The following is a 19,732-nucleotide window of genomic DNA, read 5'->3' on the forward strand; positions in this document are numbered from 1 at the left end:
GGAGCATCCCTAGACTTAACCTTCCGTGCGGAAACAATACTCCCAACCCATAGTTCCGGGGGTGAATTATGTCAACCCACCACAATATATTGTTTTTACTGGGCTAGGTAAACAGCTATGTGTTTTTATTCTAGCTGCCATTTTAACAAAGATGCGTGTTTGTTTTTCAAAATTGTAAGTTCCATTTTAATTTTATTTAACCTTTATTTATACAGGGGGAACACACTGAGACCACGGTGCACAATGTTAATACAATTTTAAAACAACACGTAAAAAATACAACACAGTAAAAGTAAAAACAGCCCAAGTCCTCTATGCAAGGTTCCCACGGGTCCTTGAAATCCTTGAAGGTTTGTGAATTTGAGAAAAAAAAGAAGTTTTAGAAAATAGACATGGGTCATTGAAAGTGCTTGAATGCCCCCCCCCCCCCCTCTCTCTCTCTCTCTCTCTCTCTCTCTCTCTCTCTCTCTCTCTGTCTGTATTGCTTAACTTAACACATATTTCACAGTATATTGTTTTGCTGTGGTAGAGAAGGCAAGAGACCATCTAGTGTTCACACATTCAAGCCTCTCTTTTTAATTGTTGTCTGTGAGCGGATGGTTCCTATTATATAAATTCTCATCTAGATCTGAGAGAGAGCCCGACAGCGACAAGCTTTATTGTAGCAGGCTTTTATCTGTTTACAGACAACCCATAGTGTTGTACAGGATCCTTTATTCCAACTAACTGAATGTTCCTTTATTTGGTGTCGCTGCTTCTTCCTCACAGTTACGATTATTGAAGTGACTGTCTTTCGCCCTGTAACCAGTTCTCTGAACATATTTGTGATTCTGCTTGTGTATGGAGGTCGATTTGTGTTTATTTGCAATAAAAAAAATATTTGTCTAAAACCAGTCAGGCCTTCTGTAACAATTTGTCACGCAGCTTTTTCATCACACATTTTCCCACAATCTGATCTCTTAACATGTCATTTTCCAATGTACCGAAGTCGCATGATTTTAGATTTTAGACAGTTCTCTTAATGCGGTCACAAAAGCATAGGCTGTGTAGACTCATCAGGAAACTGTGCTCTCTGTCTCAACCTGTGTCTTTCCAAAACCACATGTGGTCATTTTCCAACAGATAAAAACACATGCACACCCCCAGGGAGAACAGATCACTACGGTCACAGGATCAGCTATCTTTGGCACCCCTGGAGCAGTTAGGGGTTAAATGCCTTGCTCAAGGGCATAACGACAGTGGTACTGTAGGCACCTTAGATATGATCATATCTGGCTCCCTCCTCGATCGAACCTACAGATTCCTGGCCATCCTCTCTCACCTCTAGGCTACCTGCCGCCCCACCATTGATAATTAAGTTTATAGTACTTATAGTAAATAATTGACCTATAGTAAATACTTTGTAAATATACTTTAATGTACAACATTGTATGCCTACTCTAGGTGGTCAAATCTCTCTGGGAATGTTTTTTTATTAGACATGTCTGTCTAACTATTCACAACGACAACAATTCCTCATTATAATATTATTATAATATTTATGTAGTGTATATACGTTTACATAATAGATACATCCTCAGATTCCTACTGATTACCCCCTATTTATATGTATGTCTATTTATGTCTCATTCTTGTTTTTTATTATCTTAGGACTGTTTTATTATCTTAGGACTGTGTTTTATTATCTTAGGACTGTGTTTTATTATCTTAGGACTGTATTTTATCATCTTAGGACTGTATTTTATTATCTTAGGACAGTGTTTTACGTCTGAGTGACAGCTGTCCTGCTCCCATGGCCTTAAACAATCCCAAGTCTGAAGGACTAAGGACCTTAAATAATCTGTAAATAATAATTATATAAATTAATAAATTCTGCTGCAATTTCTCTCATGCTTTTCCCTCTTTTTCCTCCCTTTTCTTCTTCCACCTCTTCTCACCTTCTACCCCCCCCCCCCCCCCCTTAACAGACTATCGTTCCCCTCGCCTGGCCTAGAGGATAGTGAGTTGCACCAACCCCAAGTTTGTGTTCTCTGTGTGTGTATGCGTTTTTGTGTGTGTGGGTGTGGGTGATTTTACACGTGGGTGTGTGTGCACATGAGAGTGTGTGTGTGTGCACGTGCAGGTGTGTGTCTGTGTGGCTGTGTGTGTGTGCGCGCCGTTTTTTTTTTGCACATGGGTGTGTGTGTGTGTGTGTGCGTGTGTGTTAGTGTGATTGTAATAGCCAGCAGCTAGTAAGAGCCAGCATGGTGAGAGGAGGAGGAGGGAGAGAGAGAGAGAGAGAGAGAAAGGGGGGGGAGTGGAGAGAGAGAGAGATAACAAAGAAAGAGAGAGAGAGGAAGGGCAGAGAAAGGAGGGGGGGAGTGGAGAGAGAGAGAGAGATAAGGAAGAGAGAGAGGGGGGGGTGTCTAGGGGGGTGTAGCAGCTATCATCTCATCAGAGTACAGTACTGTACAGGAGTCGCCCCCCTCCTTTGTGGTGTGATGTCATACCTCTGGGTCTACCTTTAAACAGCGCAACGTCTGAGTGACAGCTGTCCTGCCCCCATGGCCTTAAACAACCCCAAGTTTGAAGGTCTCGAAATAAGGACATTAAATGTCAGTGTCAGTGATCTGACACGTCGAGCTCAGTCATTGGCTGTGCCCTGCCACGTCCCCTTGAGGACACCTGTTACGGTTCCCATGTATTGGTTCTCCAGGACCAGAGGGTGTATAAAAAAGGGGGCTCATCCCAGTAGGCTACGTTAGTTCTGAAGAGACGTGGTTTCAGAATGAGGGGTGCTGTAGCTCTACTGGTGTCGCTGTTATGTCTGTCTGGGTCAGGGGCTCAGGGAGAGGCTGGGGGGGTCAGAGAGAATAACGTCCCTCAGCTGGGTCACGGGGAAGATGGAGAGAGCAGGGAGAGTTGGACCACCACGTCTGACCTCTGGGCTGAGCTAAGGGACCTGAGAGATATGGGGCACAACCTGGGAACCATCGTGGTCGAACAGAGGGTTGAGCTGAAGTATATGGAGACCAGATTGAGCACCAGTGAGAGCCAGGTGGACAACCTGAACAGAGAGAATGCAGGTAAGTTGTTACTGTATTGGTGTGGGTGTGTGTGTATGTGGGTGGATGCAGGTGTGTGTGTGTGTGTGTGTGTGTATGGGGGAGGGGGAGGGGGATACATGAATCACTCACATCATGTTTAGTGTATGATTGTAATTCTGCTTCCTTTATTTCCAGCTCAAGCAGCAGAACTGTCAGCTATGGGGGCCAGAGTGACAGCCAGCGAGGGTCAGGTGACTGAACTGAGAGGAGACGTGGAGGAGATGGAGACAGAGAATGCAGGCATGTATAACGTAGAGATCTGCAGACCCTCAAACAGCTGCTCCTCCAGGTCCCCAATACCAGGCCTTCCTAGACAGCTAAGACAACAGCCTTCCTAGCCAGCTAAGACAACAGCCTTCCTAGCCAGCTAAGACAACAGCCTTCCTAGCCAGCTAAGGGAACAGCCTTCCTAGCCAGCTAAGGGAACAGCCTTCCTAGCCAGCTAAGGGCAGTACAGAGCCTGGACTCTTTTAAGACAGGCCTAAAAACCTGAACTGAGAGGAGACGTGGAGGAGATGGAGACAGAGAATGCAGGCATATATAACGCAGAGAGGAATATGTGTTGTAAAAGATTGTTTTAACATGAACATTAAGTGAAAAGCTACAGTACAGTCAGTACTTATATTTATAATTCCAGTTCAAGCAGCAGAACTGCCATGGGGTCCAGAGTGACAACCAGCGAGGGTCAGGTGGAGGAGCTGAAGAGAGTGAATGAAGGTGAGACAAACACTGACTTCCAGAACCGTGTTATTAAAAATAATTTCATACTTTACCCTACCCCCATGAGGTAATGTTCAGAATATATCTTTCCCAAAGTAGTGTATATCTTTAAACAATATCATCATAATGAACAGTTTGGCCTGGTAAGATGGTATGCTGCTTTAAAGGAGATATCCATGTGTTATTCCCTTGTGTTCACAGAGAGACCAAAGGTGGCGTTCTCTGCTGCCCTAGGTGCTCAGATAGGACCTGTCTCTGGTCGTACCACTGTGGTCTACAAAAACATCATCACCAACATCGGCCAAGCCTACAGCTCAACCACAGGTACTGCTGACACACAGCAACAGATATAAAATGATTGAATGATTGGATGAATGGATGGATAAAAACCTGTGTGAATCCCAAAATGATATACAAAGGTTATCCTGTTGGAAACAACATTACGACAACAGCTATGCAGGATGAACACAATAAAGTAATTATAAACATGTTATTTCCAGTGTGGGGTCATCAGCTACAGGGACTGTGTTCACCATTACTAACAGTCATGTTGCTCTGGTGTCCAGGAGACACAGACAGTGTTGATCTCTCTCTGCTTTCCTCTGATACAGGACTCTTCACAGCACCAGTGAGAGGAGTCTACTACTTCAGACTCAACGCCTATGAAATCGACGGCTCAACATGGATTCCTCTGTTGTTGTATAAGAATGACCAGCAGATGATGTTTGTAGATCAGAACACTAATGCAGGGGCTCAGTCTGTATCCGGTGGGTTGACTCTCCAGCTGGAGGAGGGAGACTTGGCCGACATACGCCTTCGCTCAGGCTACAGCCTCTATGATCATAGTAGTGCTAATTACAACACCTTCAGTGGCTTCCTGCTCTTCCCTGTGTGAAGAGATCAGCTGTCCTGATGAATTCAGATGAAAAGAGTTCCAAAAGCTTCCAATGTTCCTCTGACAACTTGTCATTAAACACGACCTAAGAGCAAACAGCACTGAGTCCTTGTGATGTATTGACGTGTGTGTTATCCCCAAAGTAACTCAAACCCAGAATGCAGAAGCATCCAACTGCAAACAGTAGGGATGTAACAATGCATCACGATGCAGTTAATTATCGCTACCAATATGAGACGATTCAAACCGGTGAAATTAAAAATGAATCGCGATACTCTTTTAACCCTTAAACACCGACCGCATTTTACACACATTGGAATATTATTACTTTTTATTATTAATACCGTAATTCCTAAACTAAATGTGCGATCGAAAACATTCCAACAGTTCCTGAAAGCAGAGAAGCTGCGCTTTCTACCCATATATGGTAACTCAGAGCACGTGACTCATGGAGAGCTGAGGAGATCTGAAGAGAGAAGCGGCATTATGTCACGAAGGTCATCGAGTGTTACCAAACCACTCAAAAGGCAAAACCCAGAGAGCCAGTGTAACCCGTGTGTTACCCGGCCCACCAATGATCACATGACACAGGAGGGTGTAGAGATGATGTGGCCGTTTACTGGAAATGTGTTCAGCACAATATAGACAATGTGTCATCTACTGGTCTCTCAGTCATCACAGCATAATCTTGTAAAACTGTGGTTATCAATTGGATTGACGGTATAGTGGTTTTCTAATGAAATGAATGAAGCCTTATTCATTTATATATTTATCTACGAACCAACATCATCTTTTTTATATATATAAGAAATAGAACATATAGATGTGTGAGAAAATATACACCATTTGTAAAAATAACATCATTAATCTAACTAAACAGCGCCATCTGGTGGCGACAGAAAACTATGACGGACCTCTTAACAGTGGCTAATGGCTAGCTGTTTAACACGACGTATATTCTATATTCAAAACGCGTAGTGCGACAATTCTTACCTGTAGAAATGTTCAGCACAATACATAGCATTAGTGTCAGCTACTGGTCTCTCAGTCATCTATGAAAACATAAGTATAACTTAGGTTATAAAAGAAACAGCTCAATGTCCTTTTAGAGACCAGCGGGGCTCCAACTGTCTTGTAAAACGGTGGCTAGCTCCCGGCTACCGGTCGCTTTATAGATTTCATAATACGACCAGTAGATGTCGCTATTTGAACACATTCCTGAGACTAACATGAACATTTTTAGCAGGAATTTCACCATAACTAAACGATGTATTCTTAGAGGAAACAGGGCAAAACAATAAACCTAAAAGCCCCTCGGCTCACAAACTGCCTTGGATAGATGTAATATAGTTGATCTTTCAAATTGAACATATATTAAATATTAAATATTTAGCTAAATATTTTGTTTATGTGCAATTACACTTTCCACTTTACAAAAAACCTGTAAAATCCAATTCCATTTGTGTTTTTCTTCCCTTTAAACTGTTATTACACACTCATAATATACAGACATGTTAAATAACTGTTATTACACACTCATAACATACAGTCATGTTAAATAACCGCCATATATTGAAAACTGAAGTAATCCTGGAAAAGGGCCCAAAGCACTTAGGCTACTCCTAGGACATTTTCTGACATTTCATTTTGTTAAAAAATTGTGAGAAAATCGTATCCTGAACCCAATATCGTGAATCGTATTGAATCGTGAGTTGAGTGTATCGGTACATTGTGCGTGTGTGCGTGTGTGTGTGTATACACAGTATCACTCCACTCCTCCACCTCTGCTGGCCGCCTGGCACCACCGCCTCTACGTGGAGGCAGCAGTCGTGCTACTCAGTCACGACCTTTCACTGTCCTGGCGCCCCGCTGGTGGAACGAGCTCCCCACTGCTGTCAGGGCTGCAGAGTCTCTACCTATCTGCTGTCAGGACTGCAGAGTCTCTACCTATCTGCTGTCAGGACTGCAGAGTCTCTACCTATCTGCTGTCAGGATTGCAGAGTCTCTACCTATCTGCTGTCAGGATTGCAGAGTCTCTACCTATCTGCTGTCAGGACTGTAGAGTCTCTACCTATCTGCTGTCAGGATTGCAGAGTCTCTACCTATCTGCTGTCAGGATTGCAGAGTCACTACCTATCTGCTGTCAAGACTGTAGAGTCTCTACCTATCTGCTGTCAGGACTGCAGAGTCACTACCTATCTTCTGTCAAGATTGCAGAGTCTCTACCTATCTGCTGTCAGGACTGCAGAGTCACTATCTATCTGCTGTCAGGACTGCAGAGTCTCTACCTATCTGCTGTCAGGACTGCAGAGTCACTATATATCTTCCACCGTAGACTGAATTCATAAAACATAATAATATACTGTATATTGTTAGGTTAGGTATAGGTTAATAAAAACAAGTAGCATTGTAACTGCCAATGGCCTCTTTCTCAAGAGTGATGGATTGATGATTCATTTACCAAGAATGTATTTGTTGTAAGTCGCTTTGAATAAAGGCGTCTACTAAATGTCTAAAATGTAAACAACCCATCCCCTCCCTGTGTGGAGGCCTTTAGGAACGAATGCTGCTTATATAACTCCTCTAGTTAAAGTCTAGTTTTTCTCTTCAATAGTTTAATTACTGAGTTTGTACTTAGTTTTTCTCATCATGGAGATCTGTGAATGTCTGTATGACTGCACTTATATAGCGCCTTATTCCAAAGCGCTTTACAACGGCCTCTCATTCACCCATTCACACACCCATTCACACACCAATGGTGGCAAGCTACCATGCAAGGCACCGGCCCCGCTCATTGGGAGCAATTTTGGGTTCAGTGTCTTGCCCAAGGACACCTCAACATGTGGCCAGCTGGGGTTCGAACCCCCGATCTGCTGACCATGCGATCATTAGACGGCGGCTCTCCCTCCTGAGCCACAGCCACGTTGCTGTCATGAATGAATGAAATCATATTTTGCCGGGGATTTGTGTTGTGTTGTGTATGAGCATGAATCAGTCATCTCCTCTCCTATGAAACTATTCATTTTATTCAATCGTGCTTTTACCAGTTGTATACAAAGTATGTACATCCAAAATAGTACGTCTTGTTTAACAAACTATGGGATCTTTATTTCTTAATAATAATATAATAATATATTTACTGCATGTTATATAAAAGGAAAACATCACATGGGAGTATTAAGGAACATTAGCATGCTAGTTCAGAGGTAGTTACATTGTATGTACATCAGCTAGCAGGGTGAAAGGTCACTGGAGGACTCTAATGGCCCTTCTCCAGTCTGTGTGGTGGGTGGAGGAGGAGGAGGAGGTGTGTGGTGGGAGGAGGAGGAGGAGGAGGTGTGTGGTGGGTGGGTACATGAGTCCTTGTGTACTAAACGGGAGACTGCACTCTCAACACAACCAATCTACAAGCCCTCTCTGCTGACCATCGAACAGTGAGCGTCTAAATAGTCTTTTACATTTATAACCTCTTCGCTTTGAAAAAAATTCTAAAAAAAATTCTACTATATAGTATTCCCCCCCCCCGCACTAGAACCATTGACTCCTCAGACGATGAAGTGATCGAATCTTTAACACTAGAACAGCCGTGGGTGGGGTCATTTGACCAATGTGAGTAAAGAAAAATGTTAGATCTTTTTTCCTAGATATGTGCGTTCTACCACCCCAGTATCCATACATTTTTAAAATAACATCAGGATAAGCTAGTATAAAGCTATTTTGCAGTTTTTCTGTATAGGAATCAGGCTAATTTACAAGCGGCGCCAACTAGTGGTCGTTGTGTGTAAATAGCAGCTTGAGCATTGTAAAGACCCCCGAGGCGGCTCTTATAGTAGGTAAAAAAGGCACGGCTGTTCTAGTGTTAAGAGGGAAGAGCGCTCTCTCTCCTCTCTGTGTTACCCTACGTTTAGACGCGGGGTACACATACTGCAGATACTGTGTGCTCTCTATGTGGCAAACATGTACCCCTATGCAACACGTTACAACAACATCCTATATTTGATACACAGAATCCATGATCCAACGCTGATAAAAATCTTGATTAAAAAAAGTTCTGATTATATTTCCATGGCTCGTCTGCTCCTCAGGTTATAGCTACCCTCCTGACACCAGAGGGCAGTAGAGAGTTGGTGGTATGTCGTAGACTCAGGTTATAGCTCCTTCCTGACTCTAGAGGGCAGTAGAGAGTGATGAAGTACTCTTTAATAGTGTTCTTTAGTCCTTCTGTGGACTTTGCTCTGGGGCTGGTGGCCCGCTCCCTGTGATGTGCTGTGGTTGTACTGTGATGGTCCATAGGGGCTAGCTAGCCCAGTGGTTTAGGGGTGAGGAGGGGTGAGGAGAGGCGGGAGGGAGGGGTGGAGGAGGAGGAGGAGGAGGTGGTGTGATGGAGGGAGCGGGCCTTACTACTCATCTCCAGGTCACCGCTCTTCAGACGCTGCTCTCCATCTTTGACGCCCCCCTCCCTCTCTCTCTTCCTCTCCCTCTCTATCTCAATCTCCCTGTCTCTCTCTCTCTCTACCTCCTGCTCGATCTCCCTCTCCCTCTCTACCTCCCTGTCTCTCTCTCTCGCCCTGTCTACCTCCCTGTCTCTCTCCCTCTCCACCTCCCTCTCCCTCTCTACCTCCCTCCCCACCTCCCTCTCTACCTCTCTCCCCACCTCCCTCTCCCTCTCTCTCGTGCCCGAGAGCGAGGGCCCGGTGGTCTGGCATTGGATGAGCGGGACGGACGAGGAAGAGGAGGACGAGGACGAGGAAGAGCAGCGGGAGAACCTGATTGGCTGGAGGCCCGAGGAGGAGGAGGAGGAGGAGGTGGTCCCGCCGGCGTAGAAGAGGGCGTCGGCCTCGCCCAGGAGGGTCGAATCGGAAAAGCAGGAGCTCTTCTCCGTCTCCATGGAGACCAGCGAGTCGAGGGTGCGCGAGTCACGGCGCAACAACCGGCGGCTCGCCGACAACGCCAACGACGACTTGGGCCACCAGAACCAGAAGAGGAACTGGGAGGAGGAGGAGGAGGAGGAGGAGGAGGAGGAGGAGGAGGAGGAGTGGGAGGAGTCTCCTCCTCCTCCTCCTCCTCGGTTGAAGAGAAGGAAGAGGAGGGGGTTGAGGCAGGAGGGGAGGGGCTGGAGGAGGAGGAGGACCGACTTCAGCACCTCCTCGCCCAGCGACAGGAGGCCCAGCAGGGAGCAGAGGGACAGGAACGCCACGGGCACATAGAGGAGGCCGTTGGTGAAGATCAGCCACACCACGTGTTTCACCACGGCGCAGTCCCACAATCCCTCACTCCCCCACCCCCCTCCCTCTGCCCCCCCTCCCCCACCCCCGCGGAGAAGCTCCCAGTACAGCCGGACGTAGGAGCCCGTCACCACCAGGAGGCACAGCGTGTTGGTCATGATCAGCGCCAGGGGGAACCCCAGGGCCGTGGAGGAGGAGGAGGTGGGGGAGGAGGAGGAGGAGGAGGGGGCAGGAGGGGGTGGGGGAGGCAGGGGGGAGGGCAGGCAGAAGGGGGAGGAGCCGTACTCCCCCACGCCGGCCAGCGGGAGGGAGGCCAAGCCCAGGGAGAGGGCGAGGCAGAGGAGGGCGCACGTACGCACGTGCACGCCCAGGGACTTGGGGGACTTGCCGTAGGCGCGCGCGCACGTGACGCTCACGCCGCACTGCACCGCGGCTAGCGTTAGCAACAGCACGCTAGCCTCCGAGGCAAACACCCACACCCACCCCGTCGCCTGGCAACCGGGACCGCCTTCCCAGCGGGCGCCGTGGCGACCGAACTCGCCCAGGGTCAGGGCGTCGACCAGGGCCAGCGTGCATGTGCACACGCCCGTGAGGAGGTTGGCCGCGCCCATGCAGGCCACTGTGAAGCGCAGGGGGGAGAGGTAGCCCCCCCCCGACGTCGAGGAGGAGGAGGAGGAGCCAAAGAGCGAGAGGAGGAGGAGGGAGTTGCCTAGCAACGACACCAGGGAGATGGACCACAGGCCCACACGCACCAGCCAACTGCCCAACAGGGAGTCACACGGCCTGAACGGACCTGGGGGGGGGAGGGGGGGATAGGAGGGGGGACAGAGGGAGAGAGAGAGAGAGGGAGGGTGTTGAGATACAGTACTTCTGAATACGATGAGAACATTCTGATTATGATATTGAAGGAGAACCCTTCCAGATTAAGAGTCTATTCAGTCTTACCAGGGAGGAGGGGGGGGTCTTACCAGGGAGGAGGGGGGGGGTCTTACCAGGGAGGGGGGGGGTCTTACCAGGGAGGGGGGGGGTCTTACCAGGGAGGGGGGGGTCTTACCAGGGAGGGGAGGGGGGGGTCTTACCAGGGAGGGGGGGGTCTTACCAGGGAGGGGGGGGGGGGTCTTACCAGGGAGGGGAGGGGGGGGTCTTACCAGGGAGGGGGGGGGGGGGTCTTACCAGGGAGGGGAGGGGGGGGTCTTACCAGGGAGGGGAGGGGGGGGTCTTACCAGGGAGGGGGGGGGGGGGGTCTTACCAGGGAGGGGGGGGGGTCTTACCAGGGAGGGGAGGGGGGGGTCTTACCAGGGAGGGGGGGGTCTTACCAGGGAGGGGAGGGGGGGGTCTTACCAGGGAGGGGGGGGGGTCTTACCAGGGAGGGGGGGGTCTTACCAGGGAGGGGGGGGGGTCTTACCAGGGAGGGGGGTGCACTGCACGCTGGTCTGCAGCTTGGCCTCCTCCATCTCCAGCTGGAACTCCTCCAGGTCAGGGTCGTCTGGAACACAGAGGTCAGGGGGTCAGGGGTCAGGGGTCATTAAGGCCGTGTTCACACTTGACTTATTTTTTAAGAAAAAAGCGCGGCCTTCAGCGCCTTTTTACATACAATCCTATGTTACATACAGTACAACCCTATGTTACATACAACCCTGTGGGAAAAGGAAATAAATGGACGCTTTTTAAAAAGCGTGAGAAAAGCGCAGCTGCCGCCGCCTTTTTCAGTTGAATTTATTTAACTTTTCAGAAAGGCGCTGTGTGATGTCAAGCGCCTTTCTGACAGCTGACCAATCAGGACGAGGAGAATAGGTACGCGTGTACCTTCCCTAGTAACCTACTTCTACCTACCCACTAGACTTGGTAATAGTCATAGCCTCGGGGAGTTAAAGGGAAGCCTTGTCTGCCTCTTAGACATGACTACATCGTCATGATTACAAAGATGCCACTTGAAATGCATGAAATCCAAGTTTATTACACGTAAGCCTAGTATTTGACTGACTGTCAGTCACGAATGGTCCCAGTATTGTGGCTTCAAGTTGGGTTGTTATTGTGCTTGCTGCAGAGCACTGTTGAGCACTTATTGCTGATATTTTTGTTTTAATCCTGTTCTTTTACCAACTGCTAAGACAACAATAAAGTAAACTAGTTACTTTAGCTAGCTAAAGATATTGGACCCCAAATCATTTTACAACTTAATACATTATGTTACGATGTTTCTCCGCATTGAAGGTATGTAAGCAACGCTGGGTGCGCTCGTAAATTCGCTCTGAGAGCGCCGGAGCGCACACTGGGTTCAACGTCATAAAGGGACCAGGTAATTTTATTGGACAAGAGGCATTGCATGAGTGCTGATCAGATTTCCAGGGTGAATTTACGAACGCAGCTAGCAAACAGAAGACGAAAAAAACCGTCAGATCAGATGTATAAACAGGTTATTTTGATAAACTGGACACATTTTGGGAATATATATGGTTACTTTCTCGCCTGAAAACATATTAAAACGTCATAAAATGACATGTTAACACTTGTAAAGGCAAAATTACAGCTTTTAGCCAATGGAGATTTAAAATGGACGATTTAAATTGCCCGCTGCTAGCCGGTGCGAAATGCATTCTGGGAAAAAGGCGGCAAAGCCTGCGCCTTTTTCTAAAAAGAGAAGTCAAGTGTGAACACGGCAGAACACGGACACTGCAGAGAGTATACGTGTTAGAATGGTCCCAGCAGGACTTCACCTCGGCATAGATGACAACAGTAGGGTTGGGTGTGTAGGGTGTGTGTGTGCATGTGTGCATGTGTGTGTGTGTGTGTGTGTGTGTGTTGTTGCAGTGTAACCTCAGCCCTTCATGGTAACATGAAGCATTCCTGGATGGTGTCTGCAGGTGATGATGTCACAGAGCTGTTATGAACCGCTGTGTAAAAAAGCTTTTTGATGACCTCAAAAATCTGTCAACACACTGTTGTTACAACTGCTGAGGTGAGACTGGATGGGAATGCCCCCCTCCTCCCCCCTCCCCCTCCCCCTCCTCCTCCCCCTCCTCCCCCTCTTCCCCCCTCCCCCCTCCTCCCTCCTTCCCCTCCTCATCATTGTGTTCTGTTATTTTTAGATAAACCACCAGTGATTGGGTTTACTCAGGGTTAATTGATGTGTGTGTGTGTGTGTGTGTGTGTCTGTGTGTGTGTGTGTGTGTGTGAGTGAGTGAGTGAGTGTGTGTGTGTGTGTGTGTGTGTGTGTGCTGTGTTAGGAACCTGATCTGGGATGGTGTTCCACGGTAGGAATGCACATCAGGGGGGTTTATGGTGTGTGTGTGTGTGTGTGTGTGTGTGTGTGTGTGTGTGTGTGTGTGTGCGTGTGTGTGTGTGTGTGTGTGTGTGTGTGTGTACCTTTCAGCAGTAGGATGTGTGGGTGTGTGTATGTGTGTCTGTGTGTAGAGGGTACAGGGGGGTACAGGGGGGGGTCGTACAGTGCGTGTCGTGGTGGAGGGGGTACAGGGGTACAGGGGGGTAGAGGGGGGGTCTTACAGTGCGTGTCGTGGTGGAGGGGGTACAGGGGGGTACAAGGGGGGTATAGGGGGGTCGTACAGTGTGTGTCGTGGTGGAGGGGGTACAGGGGGGGTCGTACAGTGTGTGTCGTGGTGGAGGGGGTACAGGGGTACAGGGGGGTAGAGGGGCGGTCTTACAGTGTGTGTCGTGGTGGAGGGGGTACACGGGGGGTATAGGGGGGTCTTACAGTGTGTGTCGTGGTGGAGGGGGTACAGGGGGACAGGGGGGTAGAGGGGCGGTCTTACAGTGTGTGTCGTGGTGGAGGGGGTACACGGGGGGTATAGGGGGGTCTTACAGTGTGTGTCGTGGTGGAGGGGGTACAGGGGGGGTCGTACAGTGTGTGTCGTGGTGGAGGGGGTACAGGGGGGTACAGGGGGGTAGAGGGGCGGTCTTACAGTGTGTGTCGTGGTGGAGGGGGTACAGGGGGACAGGGGGGTAGAGGGGCGGTCTTACAGTGTGTGTCGTGGTGGAGGGGGTACAAGGGGGGTATAGGGGGGTCGTACAGTGTGTGTCGTGGTGGAGGGGGTACAGGGGGGGTCGTACAGTGTGTGTCGTGGTGGAGGGGGTACAGGGGGACAGGGGGGTAGAGGGGCGGTCTTACAGTGTGTGTCGTGGTGGAGGGGGTACAAGGGGGGTATAGGGGGGTCTTACAGTGTGTGTCGTGGTGGAGGGGGTACAGGGGTACAGGGGGGTAGAGGGGGGGTCTTACAGTGTGTGTCGTGGTGGAGGGGGTACAGGGGTACGCTCCTCTTGTTGCCGTCGTCGTCCTCGTGTCCAGGCTCCGCCTCCCATTGGCCGGCAGCCTTGTAGCTGTCACATGACCCGTACACACAGCACTGATAGGCCGAGGGCATCTCCACCACCCTGGGGGGCACACACACACACACACACAGGGTCACACACGGCAGTGAAATGTCACCTAAATCCGATTTTTTTGCCGACATGTGACTCAGGTGTGATTTATGCATGACCGTGGGAACAGCGCAAGTCACATGAAATCTGACTTTTAAAAAATCCGACCTGGGTCGCGTTCAGAGGTGAAATTACATCGGATATATATCTGATATTTAGCAACGCGCCCCCGTCTGAACTGTCAAGTCGCGTTTAATGCAACTTTTACGTCACTCTAGCAGGGTTGCCAGGTGGGATTGACAATTTACAGCCTAACCAGTCTATAACCGATAAATCCAGTAGCCCATTCGGCGGTAACCCGCCCCATCTGGCAACCCTGCACTCTAGACGCAAGTATAGCAGCGAGTCATAGCGAGCATAGCTAAGAATTTGTCTCTTCTTTTCCTCATCCTTCTTCTTTTGACCACTTGCTCATATCTCTGTCGGCTTTCGCTGCACAAAAACGTGAAAATGAAACCGGTTGTAACGTTATCATGTTATCCATGGTTACTTCTGTAAACAGTGCGCTGCGCGTGACGTCCTGACGTCATTGTTATTGGGGGGTAGTGGTGGTCTAGTGGATAGTGAGTTGGACTTGTGATCGGAAGGTTGTGAGTTCAAATCCCGCCTGAAACCACACCACTGCTAGTGTGCCCTTGAGTAAGGCACTTAGCCCTCAGTTACTCCAGGGGGAATGTCCCTGTAATTCGTAATTGTAAGTCGCTTTGGATAAAAGCGTCTGCTAAATGGCAAAATTAATTATTTAATTATTTATTGTTATTGTCCTTCTGCACATGCGGGTCTGTTCAGGGCCGTGGAATGTTCACACGAGTCAATGTAGGTCAAATATAGGTCACATTTTAAAAGTAATGTGAACTGCCAAACAAAAAACATCGGATCTGTGTAAAAAATCGGAATTGAGCATCAAGACCTGTCGTGTGAACGAGTGTATGAGTGTGTGTGTGTGTGTGTGTGTGTGTGTGTGTGTACTGGAGGCGGGGGAGGGTCTGGGGGGTGAAGGCCTGTGTGTGTGTGTGTGTGTGTGTGTGTGTACCGGAGGCGGGGCAGGGTGTCGGGGGGCGGGGCCTCGTACAGCTCTACGTTGCCCCGCATCTTCAGGTGGATCAGCCCCCCCAGTCCCCCCACGGGCACCGCGCTCAGACGGTTCTCTGTCAGGTCCCTGGGGGGGAGGGGAGGGAGGGAGGGTGGGGGGGGGGAGGGGAGGGGGAGAGGGAGGGAGAGAGGAAGGGAAAGGGAGAGAGGGAGGGAAAGGGAGAGAGGGAGGGAGAGAGAGAGAGGAGGGAGGGATATGGGGGGGGGGCGAGAGAGAGAGAGTGCTCATCAAAAACAGGTGATTCTGCTGACATTGTGGATCGAGAGAGGCCATGGGTTCGGGGTGTAGATGTGTAGATGTGGAGTTGTGTGTAGGTGTGTAGGTGTGTAGAGAGTTCAGAGTGTGTTGTCTGTGTGTTTGGCTAGGCCTTGTTTATCCACTCCTCTTCACACAATAACACAGTGTGTGTGTGTGTGTGTGTGCGTCTGTGTCTGTGTGTGTCTGTGTGTGTCTGTGTGTGTGTGTGTGTGTGTGTGTGTACTCTCTGGTGAGTCTGGAGCCAAACCTTCCTCCAACCACAGCAGGGGTGTGTGTCTCAGCCCTGCTAACAGCCCAGGCCGTGTGTGTGTGTGTGTGTGTGTGTGTGTGTGTGTGTCTGTGTGTGTGTGTGTGTACGGCCTGCCAACGAAAGCATCTTCTCTCCCTGACACACACGCTCAGCTATGTGTGTGTGTGTGTGTGTGAGAACACAACAGGACCATGGCTTTAATTAAACACGTTGGCTCACCTCTACAAACACACAGGAGAGAGAGATTGCGGTGTGTGTGTGTGTGTGTGCGTGTGTGTGTGTGTGTGTGTGTGTGTGTGTGCGTGTGCATGTGTGTGTACTCACAGTTTGATCAGAGAGTGGAGGGATATGAAGGCGTCATGGTGGATCCATTCGATGTTGTTCCAGCTCAGATCTCTGAGAGAGAGAGAGAGAGAGAGAGGGAGGGAGAGAGAGAGAGAGTTAGAGAGAGACACAGACAGACAGACAGACAGACAGACAGACAGACAGACAGACAGAGACAGAGACAGAGACAGACAGAGACAGAGAGGGAAAGGGAGAGACAGAGAGAGAGAGAGAGAGAGAGAGTCTGTGAGTCTGTGGATACCAGAAGGGTGATTGTGTGTGATCTATAGAGGGGTATAGAGGGGTATTGAGGGGTATAGAGGGGTATAGAGAGGTATAGAGGGGTATAGAGGGGTATAGAGCGGTATAGATAGGTATGGAGGGGTATAGAGAGGTATATAGAGGTATAGAGGGGTATAGAGTGGTATAGAGAGGTATAGAGGGTGTAGAGGGGTACAGAGGGGTACAGAGGGGTATAGAGGGGTACAGAGAGGTATAGAGGGTATAGAGAGGTATATGAATGAATGAATGAATGAATGAATGGTCTTTATTGTCATTGATATAGTACAGGTACCATACAACGAAATTTGGGAGGGGGGGGGCTCACCTGGTGCTAGGATTTTTTTTTTACTAAAAACAAGAAGGGAAAAGAGCTGGTTTACATAAATAAAGGCTATCCACTATACTATACTATACAAATAAAACACTGTGCTGTACTCTATGCTATGCTATAAATATCCTAACATTTCCTATCTCTGAACCTTATGTACCCGAGGGTTGTCATATTGCACATAGTGTTATTGCACATTCATTTAAAGTGTCGCAGTTTGCAGGTTTGAAATGTTCACAGTTGTGTTTCAGTATTGCACTTGATTACAATCTAGTAGCTGCCATCACATTTTCTAGATTGTCCAGGGCCTATGAACCTAGGTCTTTGCTGTGTTCAGGGCCTGAATGGCCCTGGGGTAGAAGCAGAGCTTCAGTCTATTTGTCCTTGCGGACATGGTCCTGAACCGCCTGCCCGAGGGCAGTCGAACAAAGTGTTCGTTCCCAGGGTGGGATGGGTCTCTGGAGATCTTGGAGGCCTTCCTGAGGCAGCGTGTGTTGTACAGCTCTTCCAGAGAGGGGAGGGGGGCGCCGATGATCTTCTGGGCCGATCTCACGACTCTCAGTAGCGCTTTCCTCTCTGCGGCTGTGCAGCTGGAGAACCACACGCAGATGCAGTAGGTGAGGATGCTCTCCACTGTGCAGCGTTAGAAGGTCACAAGCAGCTCCTGTTTGAGGTGGTATTTCCTGAGGACTCTCAGGAAGTAGAGCCGCTGTTGTGCCTTCTTGATGATGGCTGCTGTGTTGGTCTTCCAGGACAGGTCATCCTGTATGTGCACCCCCAGGAATCGGAGGGTTGAGACTCTCTCCACACTCCCTCCATCGACGAGCAGGGGCTGGACCTCAGATTTTTTCCTCCTGAAGTCCACTATGATTTCCTGGGTCTTTGACTGGTTCAGCAGCAGGTTGTTAACCTTGCACAGCTTGCCCAGGTGCTCCACCTCATCCCTGTACGCCGCCTCGTCCCCCCCCGAGATGCAGCCCACCACGGTGGTGTCGTCTGCAAACTTTACGATGGAGTTGCTGGGGTGGACGGGGTTGAAGTCGTAGGTGTAGAGGTTGTAGAGGATGGGGACCCAGTGCTGAGTCTGAGGGCTGTGGAGGTGTGGGAGCCCACCCGCACCCTCTGGGGGCGGTCAGACAGGAAGTCCTTGATCCATGCACAGATGGAGTGTGATAGTCCCAGGTCTAGTAGTTTGGTCACTAGCCTGTCTGGAAGGATGGTGTTGAAGGCAGAGCTGAAGTCCACAAAGAGCAGTCTCGCGTAGCTGTTCCCCCTCTCCAGGTGGGATAGAGTGGAGTGGAGAGTCGTCGCGATGGCGTCCTCTGTGGACCTGTGGGCTCTGTAGGCGAACTGGTATGGATCCAGGTTGGGCGGGAGGCGTGTGACTATGTGGGCCCGGACCAGTTTCTCGAAGCACTTCATGATGATTGGTGTGAGTGCCACCGGGCGGTAGTCGTTTAGGCAGCTCACCGTGCTTTTCTTCGGGACTGGGATGATAGTTGAGGTTTTCAGGCAGGGTGGGATGGTGGCCTGGGACAGGGACTGGTTGAAGATGTTGGTGAAAACCCCGGCCAGCTGGTCGGCGCAGTCCCTCAGCACCCGTCCCAGGACGCCATCCGGCCCTGAGGCTTTTCTGGGGTCCACCGCCTTCAGCTCGCGTCTCACTTCATGCTCTGTGAGGGTGAGGCTGCTGAGAGCTGGAGAGAGTGGTGTTTGTGTTGTGGTTACCTCCGTTCGCCCCTCGTCGAACCGGGCGTAGAAGGAGTTCAGCTTTTCCGCCAGCAGGGGGTCGTCCTCCGCGGCTGTGAGCCTGTTGGCTCTGAAGTTTGTCATGTGCTGAACCCCCTGCCACACCCGCCTGGAGTCGTTGCTCAGGAAGCATTCCTCAATCTTCTCTCTGTGGTCTGCCTTGGCCTCCCGGATGCCACGGTTTAGGTTAGCCCTGGTGGTGCTGTACAGCAGTGTGTCCTTCGCTGAGTAGGCGTTGTCCCTCTCCTTGAGCAGTTTTCGGACCTTCTCAGTCATCCATGGCTTCGTGTTGGGGTAGACCCGGACACGTTTGTCCACGGTGGCTGAGTTGGTGCAGTTCACTATGTGGTTCAGAACCGACGACGTGAACTGTTCCAGGTCCTCATGCTCATATTCCTGCCATGAGGTGTCATTCAGGCAGATCTGCAGTGGAGCGGACCCTGCTGGCCAGGTTCTGACAGTCTTAGTGGTGATGGGAGCACTTTTCCTCATGGAAGTGTAGGCTGGGATCAGAAGGATGGACACGTGGTCAGACATGCCTAGATGAGCTAGCGGTCTAGCCTTGTAAGCAAGCTTGATGTTGGTGTATACCTTGTCCAGTTTTTCTCCTCTTGTTGCCCATTTAACATGCTGATAGAACTTGGGTAGTACTACCTTCAGGTCAGCATGATTAAAGTCCCCTGCGATGATGTGCAGTGCCCTGAGGATCCGCGCTCTGTCCACCACTGATGACGTCATGTAGCCGCGTCAATGCTAAGCTAGCATCCGCGCTTGGTGCAATGTATACTGCTGTTATGTACACCGCGTTGAATTCCCTCGGGAGGTATGTGGGTCGGCATTTAACAGTCAAGTATTCCAGGTCTGGGGAGCAGTGGCTACTTACAGTTTTCGTGTTTAAGCACCAGCTGTCCTTCGTAGATATAATGAGGCCGCCTCCGCGCGTCTTCTTGCTAAGCAAAGTCCGGTCGGCTCGGTGAAGCGAGCGGCCCTCTAAGCCGACCGCAGAGTCGATGATGGTAGCGTTGAGCCAGGTCTCTGTGAGAATAATCACACAGCTATCCCCCACGGTGTTGTTGGAAGCAACC

At 49.8% G+C, this 19,732-nt stretch overlaps 1 protein-coding gene across 1 annotated transcript in view; it reads right to left on the minus strand.

The window, feature by feature from the left end:
• Positions 1-5,279: 5,279 nt before the first annotated feature.
• lgr6 (leucine-rich repeat containing G protein-coupled receptor 6) overlaps positions 5,280-19,732 on the minus strand; it is a gene marked incomplete at both ends in the record, with an annotated part of 28,677 nt that continues 14,224 nt past the window's right edge. The window contains 7 exon segments of the mRNA XM_080527495.1: positions 5,280-5,320; positions 9,379-9,694; positions 9,734-10,719; positions 11,332-11,412; positions 14,161-14,315; positions 15,397-15,522; positions 16,289-16,360. Of these exon segments, the coding sequence (XP_080383621.1) occupies positions 5,280-5,320; positions 9,379-9,694; positions 9,734-10,719; positions 11,332-11,412; positions 14,161-14,315; positions 15,397-15,522; positions 16,289-16,360 (1,777 nt within the window).

Source organism: Nansenia antarctica, assembly GCF_963989245.1.
Source record: "Nansenia antarctica genome assembly, chromosome: 3".
Classification (NCBI taxonomy): domain Eukaryota; kingdom Metazoa; phylum Chordata; class Actinopteri; order Argentiniformes; family Microstomatidae; genus Nansenia; species Nansenia antarctica.